The sequence below is a fragment of the Notechis scutatus genome, chromosome 1 (assembly GCF_049901735.1).
Source record: "Notechis scutatus isolate UNSWTSFEM ecotype Mainland chromosome 1, rNotScu1.2, whole genome shotgun sequence".
In the NCBI taxonomy this organism is placed as follows: Eukaryota; Metazoa; Chordata; class Lepidosauria; order Squamata; family Elapidae; genus Notechis; species Notechis scutatus.
The window spans coordinates 26,128,885-26,156,678 of record NC_142009.1 but is presented as its reverse complement, the minus strand read 5'-3'; the positions used below and the strand labels follow the sequence as shown (position 1 = coordinate 26,156,678).

General features: G+C 41.1%; 2 protein-coding genes across 2 annotated transcripts; one reads left to right on the top strand and one right to left on the bottom strand.

Annotated features, from left to right (window-relative positions):
• The first annotated feature begins 2,784 nt into the window (after positions 1-2,784).
• On the top strand, positions 2,785-18,118 carry ABHD1 (abhydrolase domain containing 1). The gene is made up of 10 exons (XM_026671589.2): positions 2,785-2,977; positions 11,038-11,198; positions 11,322-11,501; positions 11,685-11,730; positions 12,350-12,462; positions 16,133-16,306; positions 17,187-17,235; positions 17,344-17,509; positions 17,585-17,854; positions 17,941-18,118. The coding sequence occupies exons 1-9, from the start codon at positions 2,906-2,908 to the stop codon at positions 17,821-17,823; spliced, it is 1,200 nt and encodes a 399-aa protein (XP_026527374.1). The 5' UTR covers positions 2,785-2,905; the 3' UTR covers positions 17,824-17,854; positions 17,941-18,118.
• A 4,120-nt stretch (positions 18,119-22,238) lies between these two features.
• On the bottom strand, positions 22,239-27,064 carry PREB (prolactin regulatory element binding). Its single transcript, XM_026671586.2, has 9 exons — positions 26,812-27,064; positions 26,126-26,333; positions 25,693-25,910; positions 25,443-25,523; positions 24,029-24,153; positions 23,778-23,951; positions 23,234-23,306; positions 22,811-22,961; positions 22,239-22,701 (listed from the first exon to the last, which is right to left on the bottom strand). The coding sequence occupies exons 1-9, from the start codon at positions 26,944-26,946 to the stop codon at positions 22,607-22,609; spliced, it is 1,260 nt and encodes a 419-aa protein (XP_026527371.2). The 5' UTR covers positions 26,947-27,064; the 3' UTR covers positions 22,239-22,606.
• Between the last annotated feature and the right edge of the window lie 730 nt (positions 27,065-27,794).

Genomic DNA, 27,794 nt, shown 5'->3' with positions numbered 1-27,794 from the left:
AACCCATACAAGTGGCTCAGGTAGTGCAGCTCATCCAGGATGGCACATCAATGCGAGCTGTGGCAAGGTGGTTTGCTGTGTCTGTCAGCTTAGTGTCCAGAGCATGGAGGCGATACCAGGAGACAGGCCAGTACATCAGGAGACATGGAGGAGGCCGTAGGAGGGCAACAACCCAGCATCAGAACCGCTACCTCTGCTTTTGTGCAAGGAGGGACAGGAGGAGCACTGCCAGAGCCCTGCAAAATGACCTCGAGCGGGCCACAAATGTGCATGTGGCTGCTCAAACGGTCAGAAACAGACTCCATGAGGGTGGTATGAGGGCCTGACGTCCACAGGTGGGGGTTGTGCTTACAGCCCAGCACCGTGCAGGACATTTGGCATTTACCACCAAGATTGGCAAATTCGCCACTGGCGCCCTGTGCTCTTCACAGATGAAAGCAGGTTCACACTGAGCACATGTGACAGACGTGACAGGGTCTGGAGACGCCATGGAGAACGTTCTGCTGCCTGCAACATCCTCCAGCATGACCGGTTTGGCAGTGGGTCAGTAATGGTGTGGGGTGGCATTTCTTTAGGGGGCCGCACAGCCCTCCATGTGCTCGCCAGATGTAGCCTGACTACCATTATTCTCAGACCCCTTGTGAGACCATATGCTGGTGCGGTTGGCCCTGGGTTCCTCCTAATGCAAGACCTCATGTGGCTTGAGTGTGTCAGCAGTTCCTGCAAGATGAAGGCATTGATGCTATGGACTGGCCCGCCCATTCCCCAGACCTGAATCCAATTGAGCACATCTGGGACATCATGTCTCGCTCCGTTGCATCACAGACTGTCCAGGAGTTGGGGGATGCTTTAGCCCAGGTGTGGGAGGAGATACCTCAGGAGACCATCTGCCACTTCATCAGGAGCATGCCCAGGCATTGTAGCGAGGTCATACAGGCACTTGGAGGCCACACACACTGAGTCTCATTTTGACTTGTTTTAAGGACATTACATCAAAGTTGGATCAGCCTATAGTGTTTTTTTCCACTTTAATTTTGAGTGTAACTCCAAATCCAGACCTCCATGGGTTGCTAAATTTAGTTTCCATTGATAATTTTTGTGTGATTTTGTTGTCAGCACATTCAACTATGTAACGAACAGAGTATTTAATAAGAATATTTCATTCATTCAGATCTAGGATGTCTTATTTTTGTGTTCCCTTTATTTTTTTTGAGCAGTGTATTTGCTCAGTGGTGAACTGAATAACCCACATTTATTTGGGTTTATAATTACAATAACTATTTGAAGTTAGAAACAAGAAACCACATTTTGGCTGAACCCAGCCAGTATGTGAGTAACAGTTAAGCAGCAAAATTCTTAATCTGTCTTGGCTAAGGAGATTGAACTAAGTCATTCTCTTAGTGGCTGAATTTGCCCAGCATGCTTTAAGTGCATTTTCATAATATACCACGCTTGATTAATTTAAACCTTAGTTTTTGTACGTGCATAACTATGCAAGTTGTGTGAACCCAACACATTTAGTTTGTGGTTCCAGAAAATGGGTTAATTTAGTAACACCCAAATCAGAAGAAGTTTGGTAAGACCTTTTCCATCTAACAAACTTTATTAAATGGCATAAACTTTCATGAGTTGCTTCTCACTTCAATAGGTACATCATCAGAACATTAAATAAATGGAATAATTTCATTCCTTTATCAGATCACAGAAGCTTCTGCTTTTCAATCAAATATATTGTTTAGAAAAGATGCTACCAAAATTCTGGCTTTTGATCATCACAGACTAATTGGGATCTCCTCTTTCAAAGTATTTTATAACTAAATGTAGTATTTGAACTCAATCAGTGCTTGATTCCCACAGCCACTTAATCTAATTAGTAAATCTGTTTAGGAGGGGGGTTTGCATAAACACTACATTCCCAAGCTTAATTTAGTTTTATGCAACCAAAATTAAGATGTGCAAAACACAATCCCTAGTGCTTCAACTGATTTCAGCATGATGTCCTTAACAGTAAGTATCAGCCTGCCCTTCCTGTTACAGGATAGTTGTGTTGAATGAAACAGGCACAATTACATTGCTTTAATTATAATCAATACATTTAACAACAATGAAAACAAAGGTTTGATCTTCTTCTACTCATATATTAAGTGTCCAAGCTTCACCTGGCAAATATGACAAAGAGTGTTCAGAATCTTCAGAAGTTCTGTTTATTTTCTTGGAAGTGAAATCATACAATAATCTTAAATCCCACATTTTATCTTTCCTCTTCCATTTTCCTTGATGCCTCGATTAGCTTGATGTGGACAGTCTTGTCAGTTTAATGCTTTCTTAACCTAATGTTTTCTTTCTCCTCTGCTCCTTCTCCCTTTATTGCCTTAGAGGGTTTTTTCCCCTTATTCTCCCGATTCATCTCCACCAACTGACCATCTCAGGGAATTTGGTCTGTCTCCTAGACTCATTTTCATACAAAACAAGCCCGGGGCGGACAGGTTCGCGATGGTAATGGATGAAGATTGAATAAAGTAAGTTAGCCCATTACAAGGAAGTGCTTAGGAAAATCGCCGCGGACTTTTCCCTTCCCTCCCCAGAAAAAAGGAGGAGACACACTGAAATGGCATGAAGGGCGACAGAAGTGCAAGGTTCCTTTGCTCAAACCCCTTTGAACCCTAATCCGCCTTCCGGCCTTTTGCGCTTTGTACCGGGTGGGACGAACGGGAAATGCCCACCACAAAAATGGCTGCAGCGGCTGACGGAGCAAAGGCGCCTGCTCGTCACAAAGAGGGCGGAGCCTGACTTTCAAGGGCTGTGTCTGACTTTTGTATTCGCCTTGTTTGCTGTATCGGCGCCTTCCTTTCCTGGGCGGCCGTAGACACTGATTCCGCCGACGAGGGAAGACAAAGTCAAGACCATGCTGGGACTGTCGCTTTTGCTGGGCTGCAGCACCGGTTGGCTCCTGTACTATTGGGCGCACGTCCCCAAGGTCAGCCTTAAAAGTACCGGCACTGCAGCTTCTTTGGGCACGCTTAGGGTTGGGTTAGGGGAGGCGGTGAAACAGAGCCTGTTGGCGAAGCGATGAGCGGAGCGGCTTCTGAGTCTTCTTTTTTCTTCGGGGCGATGGGAAATAAAAACGACTCTTAATTTCCCTGAAATGTATTAGAAGGTTCTCACCAAACTCCGAAAGGGCGCATAGCTCTGACCCCGGTTTCCATCCTTTCCGTTTCCTACTACCTTACTAACTTATGGAGGATTGCCAAAAAGCCACTCAATTGAAGTATACTGCACTTAAGCTGCTGTTTCTGCTCTTGCTACAGAAGTCATTAGGGACAAACTCCTCACTACTTTCTTGCTTTCTCCTGCCTACTTCTGTTTTTTCACCTTCGTTTTAGTTGGCAAGTCTTGGCATGTTCTGGCCAAAATACAACTCCCTTTATGTTGTTTTCTTTTTTTCATCTCCTTTTCATTAAAGAATATACAAGCTGAGTTTTGGTTGATTTTTATCATACTTCTAGCCAAAAGCTCTCCAGATATTTAGTTTGTTTGCAATTACGCCTTTCTCGTGGGTGGAGATGTGCTTGTTTTGGCTATCAAGTATTACTGTGCAGATGTCTTTGCAACTTGGTTAACTCACATTATAGTTTGTTTAAATTTATATTCTGCTTTTACTTTGTACAACTGAAGGCAGCATACATAATATCCCTCCTGTTTTCCCCTCAACAACCATGCTGTGCAGGGCTGACCTAAAAGAGTTTGAAGGCCAAAGCGAAGACTAGAACTCTCACTCTTCCAATTTCTAATACAGCACCCTAATCATTATACCACACTGGTTCTAGCCTGGACAACTGGATTAGTGCTCCATCAAAAGCCAAGACACCCTTAGATAGTCTCCACTAGAAAGGCTAAACTCAATTTCATATACTCAAGCCTGCCATGGAAGAATATTTTTATTTATTTATTCAATTTCTATAGCTGCCCAGGTATACAATTGAAAACATTATTAAGACACTAAAAACATTTTAAAACAATAAAACCGTCCAAAATAAATACATATAGTAATTGAGATACTGGGCCAGTTAGCAATACAGCCAGGAAACAGGACCCTGAACACATTCAAGCACCTTATGCTCTGGAACATAACCAAATTTTTAGAGCCTTATGAAAGGCTAACAGGATTGGGGCTGTTCTAATATCTGAAGGAAGGACCATCCATATCCATCCACGGGCCACCATGGAAAAAGCCTGTCTTCCCACCAGGCACTATTCTTTGGCTGACAGGATCTGCTGCATGCCCATTCTGTTAGATTGGGTTGGATGGGTAGAGACTGTTGGAAAAAGGCAACCCAGTCTTAGGCCATGTAGGACTTTAAAGGTGACAGCCAGCATCTTGAATTGCACTTGGAAACCCACTGTTAAACAATGCAGCTCACACAAAAGTGATGTCAAATGTGGATTTTAGTCCAGTATTTTTTAGCATCCGCACAAGTCCACCACATATGGTAATATGAGCCAGGTGTCTGATGACATTTCCAACATTTTTCGGATTTATTCTTGAACATTCTTGGGGGGGGGGGAATGCCACCTGTAAAACATCTTATACAAATTTTCTTTATATGCTGTTGACATTGTCATTCTATAATTTTGAGACCACAATTTTTGCCATTTCTCTAGATCAATCCCATATCCAAAATTCTTCCCCCAAGCAATCATAGTTTCTTTAACTTGTTCTTCTTCTAGTTTAATTTCTAATAAAAATCCATACAATAATAACCTTTTCATCAGTACCTGTCAAAATCTTATCTAAATCAGTCAGTTTATCATAGAACCTTTCTGTTTTAAAATCTTTATCATACCTTGAATGTATTTGCGCATATGAAAACTAATTCATCTTTATACCTTGTTCCTCTAGTTTTTGTACAGATTTAAGTTCACCCTTTTCATTCAATATTTCACCATTCAATATTTCACCATTCAATATTTCACCATTCAATATTTCACCATTCAATATTTCACCATTCAATATTTCACCATTCAATATTTCACCATGTTGTTCCTTTTTGTACATTATAGGATAAGAAAATGCTTCAATAGTCGATAGCCAGACTGGAATTTTCAAATAACTGTCTTTTAATCTTCTCCCAGTTTAACCACAGAGACTCCCGTATATACTGTCTTCTAAAGTACCCCTGTGTTTTAGTTCCTTTATACCATAGAAAAGCATGCCACCCCAACAACAGATCATGTCCTTCTAATGTCAACAATCTAGTATTTCTTAATGTTATCCATTCCTTAACCCACATCAAATTTGTAGCTTGGTAATACAACTCCCAATTAGGCAAACCAAATCCTCTTATTCTAGCATCTTGCAAAAGTTTTAACTTTATTCTTGCTTTCTTACTTTGCCATATAAATTTCAACACAATTTTATTTAAATCTTCAAAGAAATCTTTTCCAAGCCTAATTGGAATAGTTTGAAACAAATATAAAATTCTGGGTAATATATTCATCTTGATTGTTGATATTCTCCCTATTAATGACAGTTGTAAATTTTCCCATTTCGCCAAATCTAGCGCTATCTGCTGTTTGTTTGATATAATTATTTTCTTTTAGTGTATTGCATCTTGCTGTCAAGTATATCCCCAAGTACTTGATCTTATTCGTGACCTGAATTTTCAATAGGTCTGCCAGTTCTTCCTTTTGTCTTGATAGCATATTCTTTGTCAAGATCTTTGTCTTATCTTTATTTATTTTCAAACCAGCCACCTTTCCATATGTCTCTTTTCTATCAATTTTGATGCTGTTTCTAGTGGGTCTTCTAAAATAAAAACCAGATCATCTGCAAATGCTTGCAACTTAAATTCTTCCTTTTTAATTTTCATCCCTTTTATATTCTTTTCATCTCTAATATTTCTATTTAGCACTTCCAAAGTTAACACAAACAACAGAGGTGACAGTGGGCACCCTTGTCTTATTCCTTTTCTTATATCAATAGAGTCTGTCAGTTCTCCCTCTATCATTACCTTTGCCGTTTGCTTATGATATATAGCTTTTATTGCTTGAATAAATTTTCTAGCAAAGCCCATCTGTTCCAGCAGTAACAACATGAATCGCCAATTCACATTATCAAATGCCTTCTGTGCATCTAGAAATATCAAAGCCATTTGTTTTTCAGGATGTGCCTCATAATATTCCAAAGTGTCCAAGATTACTCTTATATTGTCTTTAATTTGTCTCTTTGGTAGAAATCCATTTTGATCAGGATGAATAAAATTATTTAAGTATTTTTTAAGTCTTTCTGCCAATATTGAAGCAAAAATTTTATAATCTGCATTTAGTAGGAAAATAGGTCTATAGTTCTTGATTTGTAATGGATCGGCCTCCTCTTTTGGAACAAGTGTAATATAAGCTTCTGATATAAGACCATGATTTAGGTATCCTCTTCTTTAACATAACTTCATTCATAACTTCTAGCAATGGAAGATTCAACGATTCTTATAATGTTTTGTAAAATTCTGCCGAAAGTCCATCTGGGCCTGGTGCCTTTCCATTATTTTGCTTCTTGAGTGCTTCAGTTAACTCCATCATCGTTATATTGCTTTCTAACATTGTTTCAATCTCTTTAGGTATCTGGGGTAACTTAGCATTCTGTAGGTACTGTTTGACTCTTTCCTCATCAATATTCTCTTGTGTGTATAGTTTCCCATAATAGTCTCGAATGATTTCCTTCTTCTCTTTACTACCATAGCAAACTTGGCTTTGATCATCTATTAATTGCATTTTTTTCCTTGATTCTTTCTCCTTTCTCAGTTTATATGCTAACCATCTACCTGGTTTATTTGCATCTTCAAAGTAATTCTGTTTAGCACCTCTAATTTTCTGTGCTAATTCTTCTTTTTCTATTAGACCCATTTTATGTTTAGTTATATCCATTTTTAACTTAATGTCCTTTTTCTGTGGCATTTTCTGTAGCTCTTTTTCAAGTCCTTTATACTCATCCTCTAATGCCTTAGAGGCTAATCTTTTCATGGTATTTCTTTTCCTTGTATAGTTTATTATCAAGCCTCTGGCATATGCCTTCATTGTATCCCATACATTCTGGATTGATGTATCTTCTTTTTTGTTTTCTCTAAAGAAAAAAGGCAGTTCTTTCTCCATCCACTGTGTGAAGTCTTTTTCCTTTAAAATAGTATTATTTAGCGTCCATCTAGATCTTCTTTGTCCTTTCCATTTAATTGTCATTGGATTGTGATCTGCCCATGTACTTGTTTCAATATTTATTTCTTGAATATTAGTTAACAATTCTGTTGACATCCATATCATATCTATTCTGGACCATGATAAGTGTCTATTTGAGTAGAAGGTGTATCGTTTAGTTTTAGCATTTCTTTCTCTCCATGTATCTTTTAAGTTTATTTCATCTACCATATTAAAAAAAGATTTAGGGAGAGTCTTTCTGTTTTGCTTTATTGTTTTCTGTGCTGTATAGTCCAGTTTGTTGTCTACAATTCCATTAAAATCTCCCATCATAACTATATTAGCATAGTCCAGTTCAATTATTTTGATATGTAATTTTTTATAAAATTCTTCTTGTTTATCATTCGGGGCATAGATTGCAATCAGGAGTGTTTTCGTATTATTATCCATTATTTCCACCATTAGTATTCCGTCGTCATCAGTATAAATCAATTTTGCTGGAATGGTCTCTTTAATATATAAAACCACTCCTCTTTTCTTACATTGTGTCAAGGAGGTAAATATTTTCCCTAGTTTTGGCTGTATCAACAATTGTTCATATTGCTTTTTAATATGTACTTGTTGTAGGCAGATTATATCAAATTTTAATTTCTCTAATTTATGGAAAGTTTTCCTTCTTTTAACGGCTGAATTAAGTCCATTTATATTAATTGTAATCAATTTTTTCTCTTCCATGGTTATATTTTATAATTAGGTTTGGCAGCTCTCGTGGATCTTGGTTCACGTTGTCCTTTGGCTTCCTCCTTTCCACCTACTGCACCTTCCTCTTTTTCAGTCATCATTTGGCAGTCCTCTTGGAATTCAATTAGTGAAATTTCTTTTTCTGCCTCTTCCTCTTTCCCTCTGAAAGATTCTGTATAAAATGATTCAGCTTTCTCAATTGAATCAATTCTGTATCTCTGTTCTTGCCATGTGAACATTAAACCTTCTGGAATCAGCCATCTATAATTCACCTCTTATTTAAGTAGCAATTTGGTCAAGAATTAGTATTCTCTTCTCATCTCTCTCACTCTCCTGGGTACTTGTTTCAAAACCACAATCTCCTTATCTTTATATTTCAATGTTTTCTCTCTTGCCACTTGCAATATTTGCCTTTTAATGGCTTTCTTTGTAAATCTGATGTGAACTTCTCTTGGTAGGCTATTTCTCATTACGTATCTTGTGAAGACTCAATAAACCTCATCTATTCCATCCATTATCTTCTCTTCAGTTATTTCCAAAGCTTCAGCCAATATTTCTATCATTATCTCAGCTAGGTTTTGTCCCTTTTCTTCCTCTGTATTTTGGAATCTGAGATAAAATTCTGATCTGTCCATCTCCCATCTCAGCATACTACTTTTATCTTGTTCAACCACAGTTAATCTGGTATCAGGTGACAGCCAGCATCTTGAATTGCACCTGGAAACCCACTGTTAAACAATGCAGCTCACACAAAAGTGATGTCAAATGTGCGATATATCTGGCACCATTTACTACCTGCACCTGCACCAGTTGGAGTTTCCAAATGCTCTTCAGGGGCAGCCCTATGTAGAGCATGTTACAGTAGTCTAAATGAGAGGTTACAAGGGTATGGGTTATTGTGAGCAGGGCTTCCTAGTCTAGGTATGGGTGTAATTGACATACCACCCAAAGAGGTGAAAAAAACCTTCCTAGCCACTGCTGCCCTCTGCTTTCTGACTAGGAGCCAAACGTCTAAGAGAACCCCCAGATTGTGCAGCAGGTCTATCTGGGGTAGTGAAACCCCATCCAGAACTAAAGATGGAAGAACCTTGTCTCTGGAGTGTCCAAATATCCACAGCCACTCCATCTTGCTAGGCTTGAGTTATTATCTCACCTTTATTATCTTTATGAACAACTCCAGGTGGCAAACATACATAATATAGTACTCCCTCCTCCTCCTATCCCCCCGCAACCACCCCCTTTGAGGTGAGTTTTGCTGAGAAAGAGTGATTAGCTCACAATCATCCAACCATTCATGCATATGGTGGAACTAGAACTCACGGTCTCCTGGTTTTTGATATCCAGAAGATAGCCATGCAGAGTTCCATGTTTTACATTCAGTTGAACTTTGCATTGCAGGCTGAATTTTAAGAAACAGAAGATGTTTATCGTATAAGGACAGACGAGTTGCCTGCTGAGAAACAGATCCTTGGATCCTATTACAAATTCTGGCCTTTGCATAATCTGGGCTGTGCCTTTGTTGCTTTGGTTCTAGGATTGCAAAATTAGGGCATATCCTTCAGAGGGATCAATATAGCTTCTATTTCTCCCTCCCAGAAACCTGGCAGAACAATGCCTTCAAAAATAATTCTGTAGATGACTATTTTGACTGTAATCTTGATGTGCTAGCCCGTCTGCCTACACATACCTATATTACATAAGAACAAACCTGATGGATCAGGCCAATGCTCATCTTCATCCAGTAATTTGTTTTCTACAGTGACCAACCAGATGCCTCTAAGATACTCACAAGCCAAGGAGACCGATACACCTCTCTCAGTCATCATTCATTTGCAGCTACTGGTTAGGGCAGGCAATCCCCAACCCAGAGATAACACTAAGTCTTTTAGTCCAAGGAATTTTCAGGCTTCCCTCCATGAATTTAATCAATTGCCCTTGAAAACCATCAATTAGTGATCCCAAAGGTGCTTTTTCAGGAGGCAACTGGACTTTCTTGTTTTTTCTTTTGAAGATGTTTCGCTTCTCATCCAAGAAGCTTCTTCAGCTCTGACAGGATAGTGGGGAAGGATTTATATTCCTTGCAGACAGCTGACATTTGCATCCTTTTAGAGGGTCCTTGAAGCACTTCGAGGTTTTTCTGTGTCCTCAGGGTCATCTCCTGGTTCCTGTAGTCTGCAATTTTTTTCTCTGGAAATCCATTCCTACTCCCATATCATTCAAAGAGTGTTCATCCCAAATTGTAGAGCTAACAGTCTGTAGAGATTTCCAGTCATCTAGGTCATGGTTGTCCCAAAGGAGCTTTTTCAGAAGGTAACGGGACTTTCTTGTTTTTTTCTTTTGAAAATGTTTCACTTCTCATCCAAGAAGCTTCTTAAGCTCTGACAAGGAATATAAATCCTTTCATTCCCCACTATCCTGTCAGAGCTGAAGAAGCTTCTTGGATGAGAAATGAAACATCTTCAGAAGAAAAAACAAGAAAGTCCAATTGCCCCCTGAAAAACCACCTTTGGGACAACTATGACCTGGATGATTGAGAATCTCTGCAAACATCCATTAGTGGTCATAACCAAATCCTGTGGTAATGAATTTCACAGGCCCATTATTGGCTGGGTGAAAAATTACTTCCTTTTTTTAATCTGTCCTAAATCTTTTCCCACTCAGCCTCATTAGATGGCTTCTGGTCCTAGCATTCTGAGAGAGGAAGAAAAATATATCCTTATCCATTATTTTTATCTACTTTATTCATCCCCCCTACCCCCCGACAGTGTTTTTCAAAGCTAGAGAGTCCCGGCCATTCTAGTTTTTCTTCATGAGAAGGGCATCTCAGTCTTTTGATAAATATGGTTCCTTTCTACTGTACTTTTTGAAGCTGTTATATTAAAATAACCTTTTATTAGCTTCTTGGGGTATTATGAGAAGCTTTTTTTGGGCGGCGGGGGGGGGGAGATTTTCATCTAATTTGCAAATGCTTTCCTGCCTTGTTGCCTCAGGGTGATTCATCTTCTCCACAAGCAGGTAGAGGAGTTTCTCCACTGAAGGGCAGTGGAGGACATCTTGAGTTTGATTTGTTTTTCAAGTTCATTGTCTGTAATTCCACTCGATCCTTTGCAGCGCCCACTCCTGGTGGCTTGTCAGCCTTTCCGGTCCTTCTTGGAGAAGTATTGTCCCATTGTGAAGGAGACATTCTACCCTACACCATGGTGCTTTGAAGGTCGACTTCAGACCATTGTCCGTGCCTTTATCAAATCCTGCCCATTTGTCTCCTACCACAGGTGGGTCCACTATGAAGGAGGGAGGCCATTGCTACTTCTGGGCATTGTTGGGTTGAGGCAGTAGACATAACAGTGAGTGCCATTCTGTCCACATTTTGCTTAATCTTTTGACATCTCATTCAGTGAATTGCTGCAAACCGCAGATGGAGGGCAGCTGTTCTTGGATTGGGCTGATCCTGATGATGGGACCCAACCTGACCCAGAAAATTGCCCCATTGTCCTGTTTTTGCCAGGCTTGACAGGCAACAGCCAAGAAACATACATTCTACATTTGGTATGCAACACTCAGAGCCACGGCTACAGGTGAGAATCACAAAAAAAAAACAACCCACCCAATGTTTTGAGATTTGGAGAACTGGATTTGTTTCACTTTGGATCAAGTGCGCCATTCATTTGGGAGTTCAGTTCTGTTTGAGGGCTAATGAGAATAGGGTTGTATGAAAATGAAAATTATTTCTTATGGAAATTTACCATTATCCCTTCCAGGGCTGTTGTGTTTAATAATCGAGGATGCAGAGGAGAAGAGCTGCTGGTAAGAACTATTGCAGTGTAGCACAAAATTGTTTGTGTGTACATGTTGGCAGCTGAGATAGTTACAAATCCTTTTAATTACATGGGGAAAGGAGGGTGTCGGGATTCTGGCAGTTACTCCCATTTAAATCATGAGTCTCAAGCCAAACTTCCAAAATTTAAAAAGGATTTATTGAGAGTTAACATGCCGGCACTGCCTGGGTATAGCCGATTCTGAGACACATAACATAATTCATTGTTACCCTTGACCCTGGTTCTCCCCTACCCTCTGGGTGTATCATAATTCATATTCTCCAATGGGACACATCCATAGCCAAGAGTCATCAATCATGCTCTCCAGTTAGAATTTTGTGTGGCAGAAACTTCAGTCACCTAGTTACTATCTTTGAAAACATTTATGGAATGCAGTTTTGGTTTTGCAAGTTGTGCACTGCTCCCACCTCCCTTTCTGTTGGCAACTCTAAAAAGACCAGAGAAATATTTTATGAGTTGACAGAGGGCTTGTCTGCTACAGGTAATCCATACGCACTCATGTGCCTCTCTTTTAGAAGATGCAGCTTTTTGCTGCTGTTCAGGGTTGCTTTTGATCTCCCATCCATGTCCCTCTCTCTTATTTTCAGACGCACCGGTCTTTCTGTGCCTCCAATACTGAGGACTTGGAACTGGTAGTGGACCACATCAAGCGTCGGTTCCCTTGTGCACCACTGATGGCAGTTGGCATTTCTCTTGGCGGGTGAGACTTAGATTGGACAAAGGAAGGGAAAATGAGGAAGCACAATTTTCTGACTCCAAGGAGCATACCAGGAAGATAGAGTCTGGGTATTTCACATTATCAGTTAAAATATTGTGTTAAATATGATATCTCTATTATCATCATCATGTTCTTCTTCCCAAACATACCAGTGTATTTCAATTTACATTCCACCAATGACACATTCTTCAGCGGCATCTGCGGCATCTAAGATACACACACAGACACACAGAGACACACAGACGTCAGGGTGAGCAATCCTCAGATTCTGTGTGACTTGTTTCACCTATTTCATACACTTAAACATCCTTGATTGCATCACCAATATATTTAGTACCACAATTTTCAGTAGCCTGAGTTCCTGCCGTTTGCTAAAATAAGGGGTACCATGTGTCCTTGAAGATGTGTTACACCTACTGGGTGCTTTTTTTTTTTTTTTTGAAAAATACTTTATTAGTTTTACCTTTAAAAGCACAACACAACTACAAGTTATGTACAACAAAAAGACAAACAGGCCTTAGCATAGGCCAAGAGGGAAAGAGAGGAAAGCCTAAGCGAGGAAAAAGGGAAGAGTAAGGGAGGGGAAGGGTAGAGTAGGGAAAACAGTTAAAATAAAACCATATTTTGTGAACAATTATGACAAACTTCTCCAACAATTCAAGAAAGATTTAGATTCCTGGAGTACATTACAACTTTCCTTATTGGGCGGGATTGCTCTGATTAAGATGAATATTCTGCCAAAATTTCTATATCTATTCCAGACGATTCCAATCAAATTAAATAAAAAAAAATTTATGGAATTAAACAAGATAACACTGAAATTTATTGGGCAGGGGAAAAAAGCTAGGATTAATGTAAAAGCCCTACAAGATTTGAAAAGCAGAGGAGGGTTAGGCCTGCCAAACTGGGAAATATATTATAAGACAGCCACCCTACTATGGATAAAGGAATGGGTGAATATAACCAACAAAAGAACACTAATATTAGAAGGCCACGATATGCAAAAAGGATGGCATGCCTTTCTGTGGGAAACTGGGAAACCCAGGCAATCATATTTCCATAGGCATCTTATCAGGGACTCTCTATTAACCAATTGGAAAAAATACGTAAAAACTCTATCTAAAAATACCGATTTGGCTATCTCCAATGGATAGCACCCTAATAATTTAGATATAACTAAAATGATGAAGTACGAAAATTTATTAGATCCACAAGGAAAACTGAAAACACGACAAGAATTACAAGAGCAAGGATTTATAATTGATCAGTGGGTGTACCTTCAAATTCATAGTAGATACAAACAAGATATTAAGGAATTTGGAATCTACAATAAATTACAGACATTAGACAAAATCCTATTAGGACCGAGCAAAAAAAATATATCTAAATTTTACAAACATTTATTAGAAACTGAATTAGAACAAGAAATTGTCAAAGGAAATATGATTGCATGGAGCAGAAACGTGGGACGGAGCATTACCCTAGCAGAATGGGAAAGGATCTGGAACAGGAACATTAAGATCACGAAATCAGCAGCTTATAAAGAAAACGCATATAAAATGTTTTATAGATGGCACTTGCCCCCTTCGAGATTGGTGAAGATGCACCCCAACACGAGCCCCAATTGTTGGAAATGCCAAAGCATAGAAGGTACCTTCTTCCACATGTGGTGGTCATGCAAGGAAACCCAGAAGTACTGACAAAAAATTAGGCGCTGGCTAGAGGAAATAACCAAGGAACAAATTGAGTACAAACCAGAGTCCTTCCTTCTAGGAATTTTCGATAAACAAATACCCAAAAAATCGAAGTATATTGTAATTCATATCTTAACCGCAGCCAGATTGGCATTCGCCCAATGCTGGAAATTACCTTCTATCCCCACTGAACATATGGTTATTCAGAAAATTTTACAATGCGCCGAAATGGACAAACTAACCCAAGCATTAAAAAATAAAGAATCCTCATCCTATTACAACAATTGGAATCCTTTGTATAATTGGCTAAACCAAAGATAGATCACCTCTAGGAAAACTATGGCCGAGGGCCTTCGAAGCAGAGATAAAGAAAAGCACTGCCGACGATATTTTTGAAGAAGAAAGGATCCTACTGGGTGCTTTTAAACTTCCCAAACCAACTCCCTTTCAAAAGAGTCAAAAGCTAATAACCTTAAAATGATTATAGGACAAAAGCTTTGATTCTGCTGTATCTTCAACCTAGCTGAAGGCTCATATAAGGCACCAACCTCTACTAAATATGACTTTCTCTTTCCCCCAACCTTCTGATTGTAGCTTTACTTTTTTCATATGGCACAATGTTGTTTGATTATGCTGTTACCACATAATTTGCATAGTACCTTGATTGTTTGCAAGTTGTGTGCAAATGTATGATTTCAATCACACTGTATTCCATGGATTTCACCAGCCTTTATAAATTGTTGTAAGCCTCGTTTTTTTAGGTGAGAAGCTATATAGAACAAAGGGCATCACAAGGTGTGGACAAGAGAATGACTTCAGCAGCACTATTTATTTCCTGATTTTATCACTCTTTATAAACTACTGTAAGCATTTTTTTAGATAAGAAGGAATGCAGAACAAAGCCCTTTATTTAAAAAAAGCTGTAAAACATAGTTATTTATTGCAATAATGTTCCCAATGAAAATGTAAATCTTATTATTCCTTGTATCAGTACAATCATACCCTAGGTTCCTACTGATTGAACCCAGCAAGCTGTTTTGTTTTGTTTTTTGTTAGCTTTTTCAATGGCCTTTCCTTACCCCATGTAGCCTGGAAGCCAGATTGTAATTATACGACAGATGTGCAACTTTTATGGCTGATAATTTAATGACAATGGAGAAGGAATGATCCATTTGGGGATATATTTTTTTCCTGCATGTGGGGGAGCAAAATCAGTTCTAAACCAGAGGCATTTTATCCCTTAATCTTTCCAAGGATCAGGCTAATGTCATTGTGATTCAGGAGTTTTTGAGGAATAAAGCATATATAAAGAGTTGTGGCACCCATTTCTATCCATTGCCCTCCCGTGACAACAAATAAATAAAAGCAAATGTTTTGTGGGCTACAGAGATGAGGGTATTCATGATTGCATGTAGGTCAAAGACTGCCTATTCGTTATGTAGATACTCTGTGTGGAAAACTAGAAATGAAAGTCTCCATAGAGGCTGTTTTTTTCTTTCCCAGCTGCTCATGGACTGTCTGGTTATTTATCTCAAGAGTCCAAGAGGCTAATGAGAACCAGTGAAACAGCTCCAGAAAACAGCCTCACAGAACAAATCAGTGTCACCCTGTTCTTTCATATTGGAACCAATTACAGAGCGAAGGCAAAACGTTTGAGATAGAACTTTGTCCCCAATTGATAAATCTAGATGAAAGGCAGCCCGGATATCTGTTTGCTCAGTCATGTTGGCAATGGATATGAGTCAGAAACACCAAACACACTTTTTCTAGAACATAGAATTTCTTTAGGGAAGTGTAGCATTTATAATATGACTTCTGAATAGAATGAGAGGTCAAAGCTTCAGATAGGCAATTTCTCAGCTCCCAGCTGTCTTTTGATTTAACCATAGAAGGGATAGGAAGAAACCAACTCCATTTGTGTTCAGCCCAGCCCAAAGCTACTCACTCTCTTTTGACAGAATCCTGGTGCTCAACTATCTGGGGCAAAAGGGACAGGAGGCTGGACTGGTGGCTGCCATGACTTTCTCAGTGACTTGGGACTCATTTGAGACAACCCGTTCCCTTGAGCGGCCTCTCAACCAATTCCTCTTCAACCAGTACCTCACAACCAACCTGTGCAACTTGGTCAAACGGTGAGTGTATGTTATAATGGGAACTTGCCTAGCTCAAGATTGAAAACTTAGATAGGTGAGTCCCAGTTTAGCAGATAATCAGAGTTGGAAGGGACCTTGTAGGTCATCTAGTCCAATCCCCCACCGAAGTGGGAGACCCTACACCATTTCTGACAAATGGGAGTCCAATCTCTTCTTGAAAGTCTCAAGTGATGGTACTCCCACAACTTCCAAGGGCAAGCTGTTCCATTGGTTGATTGTTCTGTCAGAAAGTTTCTCCTTATTTCCAGGTTAAATATCTCCTTGTTCAGTTTCCATCCATTGTTCCTTGTCTCTCCTACAGGAGCTTTAGAAAATAGATTGACCCCTACCTCTCTATGGCAGCGTCTCAAATATTGGAAGACTGCTATCATGTCTCCCCTGGTCCTTCTCTTCACTAGACTAGCCAAGCCCAATTCCTGCAACCGTTCATGTTTTAGTCTCCAGTCCCCTAATCATCCTGGTTGCTCTTCTCTGTATTTTTTCTAGAGTTTCAACATCTTTTTTATAATGTGGTGACCAAAACTGGATGCAGTACTCTAGGTGTGGTCTTACTAAGGTTTTATAGAGTGGTATTAGTACTTCCCTTGATCTTGACTGTATCCCTCTGTTAATGCAACTTAGGATTGCATTAGCTTTTTTTGGCTGCTGCTGCTGCACACTGCTGGCTCATATTTAGCTGGTTGTCCACTAAGACTCCAAGATCCCTCTCACAGTTACTGCTATTGAGCCTGGTTACACCCTGTCTATATGTGTACTTCTGGTTTTTCTTGCCTAAGTTCTGCCAACTCAGACAGCTATCACGACTACCTTTCAGAAAATCCACTTTCTGTGTCTCATCATAACACTCTTTCCCTTCCAGGCATAGAAAGGTCACTGAAGGAAGATTGGATGTGGACCATGTGCTGAAGGTACCATCTCTCCACCCTCCCAACCTTTTCTAGGCCCAAGCTCAGTTCCATGCCTTGGCCCTTATGTGCTCTCTCTCTTCTTTCCCACCCTTGGGTTTGCTCTCCCAGGCTCGCTGCATCCGGGAGTTTGATGAGCGCTATACATCTGTGATCTTTGGTTACAAGTCATGCCAGGAGTATTACCGGGAAGCCAGTCCCTCCCAGAAGGTGCATCAGCTGCAAGTGCCGGTGTTGTGCCTGAATGCTTCAGATGACCCCTTCTCTCCTCAACATGGTGAGTCCTATACTTTTCCTGGGGTAGAGAAAGATCACTAGGGAGCCTGCTCTGATTTGTTCTGTCTTCTTCCAGCTATCCCCACAGAGACAGCACAGCACGTTCCCACCCTCGCCCTCTTAGTGACTGCACGAGGCGGCCATATTGGCTTCCTAGAAGGGCTCCTACCTCGCCATCAGAGTTACATGGACCGTGTCTTTAGTCAGTTTATGGATGCTGTTTTCAAACATCAGGAGGAGCTGGCAGCTGTAACAGTAGCCATGGGAAGCCAACAACTTGGACAGAACTTAAATACAACGTTGATCAGCACATGATCAAGACTCAAGACGTCCACCATACAGAAGGGTGAATATGACCTCCCTTAGAGAGATAAACCCCCTCAGGCAAAACCAGTTGGGCCACCATGCACAACATCCTTTCTGTCCTCCTAGGGTACCTATTTCCTTTCCCAAAGGACTCCTAGCCAGAATCTGCTGCTATGAATGGCAACTACAGATGAAGATGCTGTAATAATGATCAGCAAAATCCAGGATTGTTTTCCTAGCATTTTGGCATATGGCTGTTTGTTCTATATATAAAGAGGACACCAACTGTTCCCTGTTGTTTTAATTCCTCCATCCTGGATTCTCTTGTAAAGGAGAGTTTTGTGTGCTTTTCCGTATGAAAATATTTGGCTAAAAATTCAAGCAAACCCCAGGTAAAATAGTGGGTTGTATACTATACCTGATGCCACATCTTAGAATGTGCTCTGCAAAAAAGGAGATGATTACCAGACACTTCATCCTACAATCCCCTTCCCCATTTTCAGTCTGAATTTCTCCCAACCAGCCTTTGCTGCAGTTGGGAAGGTAATTTGTTAAGATACTTTAATTCAATCTTCTAGAGCTCTTAATGTTTCTGCCTTGGGGAACAATTAATAGTGTGTGGTCTTTTTTCTCCTCTAAAAAATCAGCTACAAATACAGGTGAAACTCAAAAAATTAGAATATCGTGCAAAAGTTCATTTATTTCAGTAATGCAACTTAAAAGATGAAACTAATATATGAGATAGACTCATTACATGCAAAGCAAGATAGTTCAAGCCGTGATTTGTCATAATTGTGATGATTATGGCTTACAGCTCATGAAAACCCCAAATCCACAATCTCAGAAAATTAGAATATTACATGCAATCAATAAAACAAGGAATGTACAAGGACCAATATCGGACCTCTGAAAAGTAGAAGCATGCATATGTACTCAGTACTTGGTTTGGGCCCCTTTTGCAGCAATTACTGCCTCAATGCAGCGTAGCATGGAAGCTATCAGCCTGTAGCACTGCTGAGGTGTTATGGAAGATCAGAATGCTTCAATAGCAGCCTTCAGCTCTTCTGCATTGCTCAGTCCCATGTCTTTTATCTTTCTCTTGGCAATGCCCCATAAGTTCTCTATGGGGTTCAGGTCAGGCGAGTTCACTGGCCAATCAAGCACAGTAATCCCACGGTCATGGAACCAGGTTTTGGTGCTTTTGGCAGTGTGGGCAGGTGCCAAGTCCTGCTGGAAAATGAAGTCAGCATCCCCATAAAGCTCGTCTGCAGAAGGAAGCATGAAGTGCTCCAAAATCTGCTGGTAGACGGCTGTGTTGACCCTGGACTTAATGAAGCACAGTGGACCAACACCAGCAGATGACATGGCTCCCCAAATCAACACAGACTGTGGAAACTTCACACTGGACTTCAAGCATCTTGTGTGCCTTTCCATTCTTCCTCTAGACTCTGGGTCCTTGGTTTCCAAATGAGGTGCAAAAGTTGCTCTTAGCAGAAAAGAGGACTTTGGACCACTGAGCAACAGACCAGTTCTGTGTTTCTTTAGCCCAGGTAAGATGCTTCTGATGTTGTTTGCTGTTCAGGAGCGGCTTGACAAGAGGAATACGACATTTGAAGCCCATGTCCAGGATCCGTTTGTGTGTGGTGGCTCTTGATGCACTGACTCCAGCCTCAATCCACTCCTTGTGAAAGTCCACAACACTTTTGAATGGCCTTTTCCTGATAATCCTCTCCAGTCATCCCCGCTGCTTGTGCACCTTTTTCTTCCACACTTTTCCCTTCCACATAACTTTCTATCAATGTGCTTTGATACAGCACTTTGGGAACATCCAACTTCTTTTGCAATTATCTTTTGAGGCTTTCCCTCCTTATGGAGGGTGTCAATGATGGTTTTCTGCAGAACTGTCAGGTCAGCAGTCTTTCCCATGATTGTGAGTCCTACTGAACCAGACTGAGAGACCATTTAAAGGCTCAGGAACCCTTTGTAGGTGTTATGGCTTAATTAGCTGATTAGAGTGGGACACTTTGAGCCGAGAATATTGAACCTTTTCACAATATTCTAATTTTCTGAGATTGTGGATTTGGGGGTTTTATGAGCTGTAAGCCATAATCATCTCAATTATAACACATCACGGCTTGAACTATCTTGCTTTGCATGTAATGAGTCTATCTCATATATTAGGTTCACCTTTTAAGTTGCATAACTGAAATAAATGAACTTTTGCACGATATCCTAATTTTTCGAGTTTCACCTGTACTTCCATTGCATGAAACCTGGATCAACCTTCCCCAAGAGAAGAGCGACCCTAGCAGAGGGACCATTATTTTGGTTTTGGTAAGAAAAAAGTAAAGTTCTCTTGGTCAAGCTTGAATCCTGCAGCACAATGGGAGTGGTTTGCCACTGCCCTCTTCTGGTGTGATTTTCCAATTTCCTGGTCTAGCCAACAATTGCAATTTCCTGGAGGGGTCTCATCCATGTCCCAATTGAATGTGTCAAGATCAGCCAATGTTTAGTTGCTGCCATCTTCTACAATAACTTTTGGTATCTAGACCAAATCAGTTCATAACCAGTAAAAGTACATATTTTCCCCCCATAAGATGTAAAACTGGGCTATTTCGTTATACAGTTGAAAAGATGACACAAATAGAATGAAGTAATAAAAGCTGGTCATTTAGGAAAAAATAAGAGAAGTTACTGCTTCCCTTACTTTCAGCTAGCATGTTGGAGACTCAGGAAAGGGAAGAACAGAAAAATAGTGCTACTATATCACAATAAATATTATTGCTCAAGTTCTTCCCAATCAGGAAATATGACTGCAAGCAAGAATGGTTATAGCATGGATATATCTACATAGATTCAACTTTTAGGCCAATGAAAGATCTGCCACCTACAACTCTGGAAATCATGTTAGCAGACAAAGCCCTGGTAGATTACTTGACTCTATTAAAAGACAATGTTATATTCTCTCAGTAGCTTCTGAATTTAAAAAAAAGAAAAGGAATTTCAAACCACCATTATCATACAAAGCCAAGCTATCAGGGCAAATATAGACTTAATTGCAGAGAGAATTCACATTATTCTAGATAATATATTGCTGAACTGTGATTTACCAAGCTATGAATGTCTCGTTTCAAACTAAGAGAAAAGCCAAAGAAGCTGTATGGTATAATGTGTAAACTAGGACACTGAGTGGTGGAACTTCTCAAATGGTCTGAAAGACTCTGTGATCTTGCCAGATTTCTCCCAATAGTCCTATTTTCCGCACCATGAAATTTTGATGCAGAAATATATTTGTTGTGGAAGAATGAAGTAACTAAACATCACCAAGGACATGGAAGTCAAAAGGCCATTTTTGAATGCAGTTGTAGTTGTATAACATGCTTATCCCAATGACTGAAATAAGCAACCTTCTGAACCATTATGTAGCCAAGTAAGTTGAGCACAACAAAAAATCCCCTAAAATTGTTTACATGGTATCTTAATGTAGCCATCATCTAATTAGTTAAGTAGTTAAGAAGACAGCCCAAAAGATTGCTATTTAACATAAAAATAGTATATATGAAGGTCATGTAGAAACTTCAAGTTTCTGTTCATTTGATCTTCTGTTACTGGCTCACTCAATTGAGACAATGTTAGGATAGATGGCTCTGCATCAGGGGAGCAAGAGAAGGAAGATTAATTCCTTCTCTTGCTTCCTTGATGCAGAACCACCTATCCTAACATTCTTTTCAGATTGTGACCATTTTCATTTTTTTTTTTTTTGATTGGCAAAAGCCAGCATACTATATCAGCAGTCATGATTTTCACTTTTATGAAAAAGTGATGACCCAATAAACTCTGGGAATTTAAAATAATTGAACAAGTATGATATTGCTGACATATTTCCAAGTCCCAAAATAAGAAATCAACCTAATGAAAGAGGGGAAATAAATGTACACTTCATGGAACAATCTATACTGGAGAATGCTTGAAACCCTGTTAATTGCTGAAAATCCTCAGATTTTTCATGAGAACAGCTATGATTTGCTGACATAAGCAAACTGTAAACAGACTATGCATGTGCATGAACACAAACATCTTTGCTCTATGTATACATTCAGAGTATTTTAGAGAGATTCTTGGAGTCAAGCTGTAGATGTTCTCGAAGCCTTGCTCAAGAGGGAAGGGAATCCCCAAACCCCTAATCTTCTCCACCCCCTCCTCTTACATAGCCATGTCAGAAAAATAAGAAAATAGCTTCATTCCTGTTAGACTTGGTATGGCAGAGCTATTCCAAATGACAGTCTCTTGGTGAGTCTTCATGGAGCAGCTGCAGCCTCCTTTGTTTCTGGCCCCAAAGAACCCCTCTACTGCTATGACCTCCAGCTCTGCTCAAGCCAAAAGGAAATGGAGAAGTAACCAACAAGGCAGGCAGGAAGGAAAGGTTCTGCTCCATCATTGTGTTTAATAATACAAGGTTTAAGCCCTGAGCTTAAACGGGAAATCTTTCTCAGAGCAAATAATGCTGGAATGTTTCTCACAGATCAGTCAAAAATGGAGGCGTAGAGTTCCTTCATCCCCATTCAGCGTGAAGGGCTTAAGACAAGAATTGCTCAAGGCCAAAACCTGATCAATGTGAGGCCCAGCCTCCAACTTGGCCAAGTCCACCAGACCACGCACTTCACTAGGGCAACCATTGCCCTGGCTTCTGGATCCCCTCTCCAGTTTCTGAGGTAAGAAAGGAGAAGATGCATCCTTTACAGGAAGGGCAGAGAAGGTCCAAGCTTTCCAGGAACCTCACCATGAAGAAAGATTAGAGGAACCCTGGGAAGGCCAACTGTAGTAACAGGACCGTGCCCACAATCAGCCCAGCACAGAAGAGCAGCAGCAGCCAGATGGGGAAACTCCCTGGGAAGAGAAAGAGCATTGAATCACCAAGAGTTCGTAGAAGGCCCCATATTGGCAGGGCAGGACTCCCATCCCACATTTAAATCCACCATCCCAGCTTTGAACATACGCCGGCAGGCAATCTGGTGCAGGCGGCAGCGGCTGTCAACAGCCACACTTAGCAGGGCTGCCTCATTGCTCTTCAGCAGTTCAGGAGTCTCAGGCAGGAAGGCCACAGCAGTGACCACTATGCCATGTGCTTCCCGCACGTAGTACAGTCTCTGGAGAAGTAGAAAGAAACACAGAATTGGAGGAAATCTGACAGTGACTCTCAGGAGTCAAGGTAATCCTCTCCTTTCCCTATAGAGCCTGCTGCAAGATCTTGCAACTGTACGCATACCAGCCTTAGACCAACCATGACTTTGAAACACTGTAAGCATCAACATCCTCACCCCAACAATGGCTTGTGCCTTGACCAGGCTTTGTGTGTGCTGGGATTGGCCCAGCTAGCTGAGCATTATGTATACGCAATCTTGGAGAGGTAAACTCATACCTGCAAAGAAAAGGCGACGAAGATGGCAACCGAGCCTGTGACAGTGCCCAAACCCAGGAATGTGCCTGTCTCACTGAAAGCACAGAAAGAGAGCCATGTGCATTCCCCATAACATTCATGTACACTAATATACATAGAGAAATGTGTTTTAGAGGACTAGCATTTCCTCTGAAGGCCAAGCAGGCTCCAGCCTTGAAATACCCAAACTAACTCTTCAAGGTGTTTGCAAAGTCCCTTCTCATTAATCCTACTGGCTAGTAGAGGAAAAATGGGTCTGAGAGGCTACAGTTTGCTATTACGGAGCTTCAGCTCCTATTCGGGCACACATCTAACACCACCATTTTACAACATACAGGCCAAGTGGCCCAAGTGTGCTACAGGTAACATGTTGTGCAAATCCAGTCTATATGGTTAAATATAGTGCAAATGCAGAAAATTTGCAAAAAAGCATTGTTTAGTCATCCTTAGGTTAAGGGTGTTATGCAAAACAGAACCAGAACTCTTTCTTCTGTGAAAGTGGAACACAGGAAAACCAAGTTCTCACCTTACAGAGAGGCATGAGATGACCTCATTGCCACAGGGACGAGTGAGCAGGGGCAAAAAACTATGTCCATCCCATTTGGTGATGTAGCAGGGAAGCGGACGTCGTTCACGCTTGTAGGGGATCTGCACCGTGTACAGTCGCAATGCCTTGGCTTGGTCTTCAACTGTACCAAACCTGTGGAAGAAGGAAGAAACATCCAAATAGAAAATACACATGTATGGTCCAGACCAACTGTCTATGTATTCCCTTACTTGCAAGACTGGTAGCGGTAGGTCTTGTCTGGAATGCCTGGAAGATTTTCATTCCAACGCAGACCCATCACCATCTGATCTCGTTGCCACACACAACACTGGAAGTCCCGTCCCACGGTCACCACCTGGAGAGAAGCAATATGAGCAGCCATGGTCCCCAACCACCATTACTATCTCTTGGCCATAAAAACAATGCCAGCCAGTCTTTACCCAAAGATAAAAGAGTTTCAACTATTCCACTGTGCTTCATCAAGTATCAAGTAACAGTCAAACTGTTCTCTGTTTTATGAATCTTTAATGGGTGCTCTGTGTCCTCACATATTTATTTGTCTCTGAATGTTTTCCTTCCTTCTATCTTTCCTGGGAACTATCAAAGTTAGCAGCAACCAAAAATCTGATATTGTTCTGGTCCCTGTTGGATTTGAAATCCCTTCCCAGTTTTAAATGGTATGCACATTTCATATACAGCAGCAAGGAGTCTGACAATCCGTGCTTTTAAAAAGCTATTTCTTTTGATTTCAGAAACTGTTCTGTGCAATGGAAAGCATGCTCCAATATGGAAATATTGCATTTTCTTGCTTTCTATGCCTTTCCTTACTCCAGAAAGTAGCAGAAAATGCTGTGGACTGTCAGAGGCGGCTACATAATTCAGTGGTGCTCTACTCTTAAGGCTATTCAACTTGCCTAGATAAGAATGATACATAATTCCTTCACACTGTCTTTCACATTACTGTTTTGAGCAAAGGCTATTCATCTATAACACTAAACCATTATTTGTTTGACCATGGTTAATTTAATAATGTGTAATTGCCTAGATTCACATCAGCATGAAAGCTGGCTGGGTGCCTTTGGGAAAACTGGAGAAAGACAAGATTTTTTTCAATTTCATGGTACACATGTTGTGCATTAACAATAAACGTTTGATTGATTTTCTGAGTTTTTTCCTTTGGATGTGGGGAAGGATTGCCATATGCTACTCTCTTGTGGCAATCTTTTTGCTAATTATCTTATTATTCCACTATCACTACTAATCCCTAAATCCCTTAGGATTCAGACATCCTCTCAGACTTGAAGGAAATGGCAAAATGTGGGGAAGGTTCAGGATAGCAAAGAAATAAATTAGTTTTTATTAAATATCTTTAAAAAGAAATGGATTTTTAAAAACTCTTATTTGTGCAAATTATCTATGTCCTCATAATGTCTACCACATTATCTCTCCAGAAACTCTTTCTATCCCTGTCTCCTTGGGCCATTTTCAATTCTATCACTTGCTCTTTCCAAACCCTTCTCTCCTCTTGTTCCCTCAGCCTGATGGAATATAATCTGGGAAGATTGTGCAATGTTGCCTTCTTCATTGGCACCTAAGATCACTTCACTTAATAAGCAGTAGAAACGAATAAATCTGTCTTCTCACCTTGTTATTAGGACCCAATGCTATATCCTCTATCTCACCATTGTGTGCCTGGAATTCAAGAGTTTTCTTCATGCTAGGAAACTGTGGAAGATGGAAGAGAAAAGAGATTTACCATCACCTCCATGTCCACACTTCTTATGTACAAAAGAAGTGCTGTGCAACCCAAGTCTTCCTCTTCTTCTCTTCACCATTGTAGCCTTGCTCCCCAACACACACCAAGCCATTTCTTCATCTCCCCATACAGGTATACCTCCCAGACTCGCAGGAATCCATCCACGCCACCAGTAGCCATAAGGGTATGATCATCACTGAAGCACACAGCCTTCTGTAGAGTATCTGGGCTGGTGTCTGTTTGGACACAGTGCAAAGTTTCCACTGCCACCTCTGTCATCTCCTTGTGTGTATTGCCATTGCTTTTCTCACTAGGGACAGGGGCCTTGCGTCTCCGTAGATCCTTATCACCAGCACCTAAAGGCATAATGGCACATCAGGAAATATACTATAAACCTCTCTGACCAGCGGCTCCCAACTTTCTCTTTTGCAGATCTTGTCCATTTTCAGCATCAGCAAGATTTGTAAGTATTGCTGTTTTCACTTTTACCTTAGTTTTTAGACCGCTATTGTTCTGGGCCTTAATATATTAGGAATTCAATTCTGTAGCTAAATAAATGTTAGGTTCTCACCTGCTTTAGCACTATCGCCACTGCTGCCACCTTTTTTCTGCCCAGATTTAAAGAGCTGGAAACTCAGGATATGGCAAGTAGCATCCTGCCCTGCAGCAATAAAATTTCCTGCCAGCGCCATAGTCATGGTAGCCCGGGTCTCTGTGTCATGAGCATGTAGCAGTGAGGCAGATAACTTGCCATCTCTCCAGTCCAGCTGCAAGAAATGCTTGGGGAACAAAATAGGAAAAGGAAGGATGATGCACAACTACCTCTGCAAAACGGCCTTCTTCCTTATCTACCCAAGGGCAAATCTTGCCAGGGATGACAAGATTTGTCCTTCCTTACCATTGTACCAAAGGATGAGTACAGAAGAGGGCACAACTCTTCTTCAAGCATGGTTTTGTGCTTGCCTGAAAGGACAACCCGTAGTTCCTGCGTAGCCACTTTCCCCCTTGGTGTCCTTTTCACGTTTTTACTTTGGAGTCTATATAATGCTCCCTGTGCTCCCCACACCAAAGCAACTTCGTCCAATGCTGCACAAACCTTGTTCTGACAGTTGCAGCAAACACCACCACCCCTCCCCATTCCCCTAACCGGGTGGTGGGCTACAGCTCTAGGGGCAGGAGGGGATCTTCCGGCCAACACACAGAAGGCGAATCCGAGGGCAGGAGGAGGGGTGTGCCCTACTCCGGTAGTTTCCATACCAAGCCATTCGTGATCCCCGTTTTGGCGGCGCCGCCTCCCCCCGCGATCAGCGCCAGTCCAGCTTCACGGTGTATGCGGAGGGCATAGAGCGGGAACGGAGCCCGGTAGAGCTCGGGCGGCCGGCGAGGAGGCATGACTGGATCAGCGAAGCCGGGGTCAAAGGTCAACTCATGCCAATTCCGCACTAAGCTGCTGTTTCCTCGACTCCCCTCCTCTCTAGCGTAGCTCTCGGTACCACAGCGCTTTGATCTCGACTAGGCATGCGCAGATCCGACCTCCTTGACGTGGCGCAGGCGTAGAATTCTCAGCACACGTCGGCACAAGAAGGACCAGCCGGCGAGAAAAGCTTCGGTCGCATAAGAGTCAAAAGAAATATCCACGTCGCCGCCGCCGCCGCCGCTTGGCGTCTATAGTTAGGGCGGAAGCCGGGCAAATCACGCGGTGTTTAAGAGACGGAAGTATGTTAGTGAGCTGTGCTCCATTTTCTTCCTAAGAAGAGGCTTCAGGCGTCTTAAAGCAATGGGGCGATTGATGGAATTACCGCCGTGCTAATTTCTGCGAGTGCGGATCATGCATTTTGTAAAATGCATCTACGGTACTAGGTTCCCGTGGGTGGAATTAGAAGCATGTTTTCGGCTGTATGGCCCTGGGTTTATATAATGAATTTTGGAGCATATTCTGCAGCATTTCCATGTAATCTTTCCTTAGTCTTCTTTCTGATGTTATGATAGTTTTAGAGTCAGACGATACTTCTTTGAGATTTCTTGTTTCTGGACCTTGGGATGATGTAGCTATTGTAATTTTTTTTAAAGATGCACTTAAATCACAACCCAAGAGCTGGAAGGAGCCAAGGAGATACCATCCTAAGAGCCCAAGAACACTCCCCCCAGAGCTCCAAAGCCCCACGTGAGTCAGTTTCCATGGTTGAGAATGGACTCAAACCTGAATTCCCGCCCCCGTCCTACTCCAATAACATGAGTTA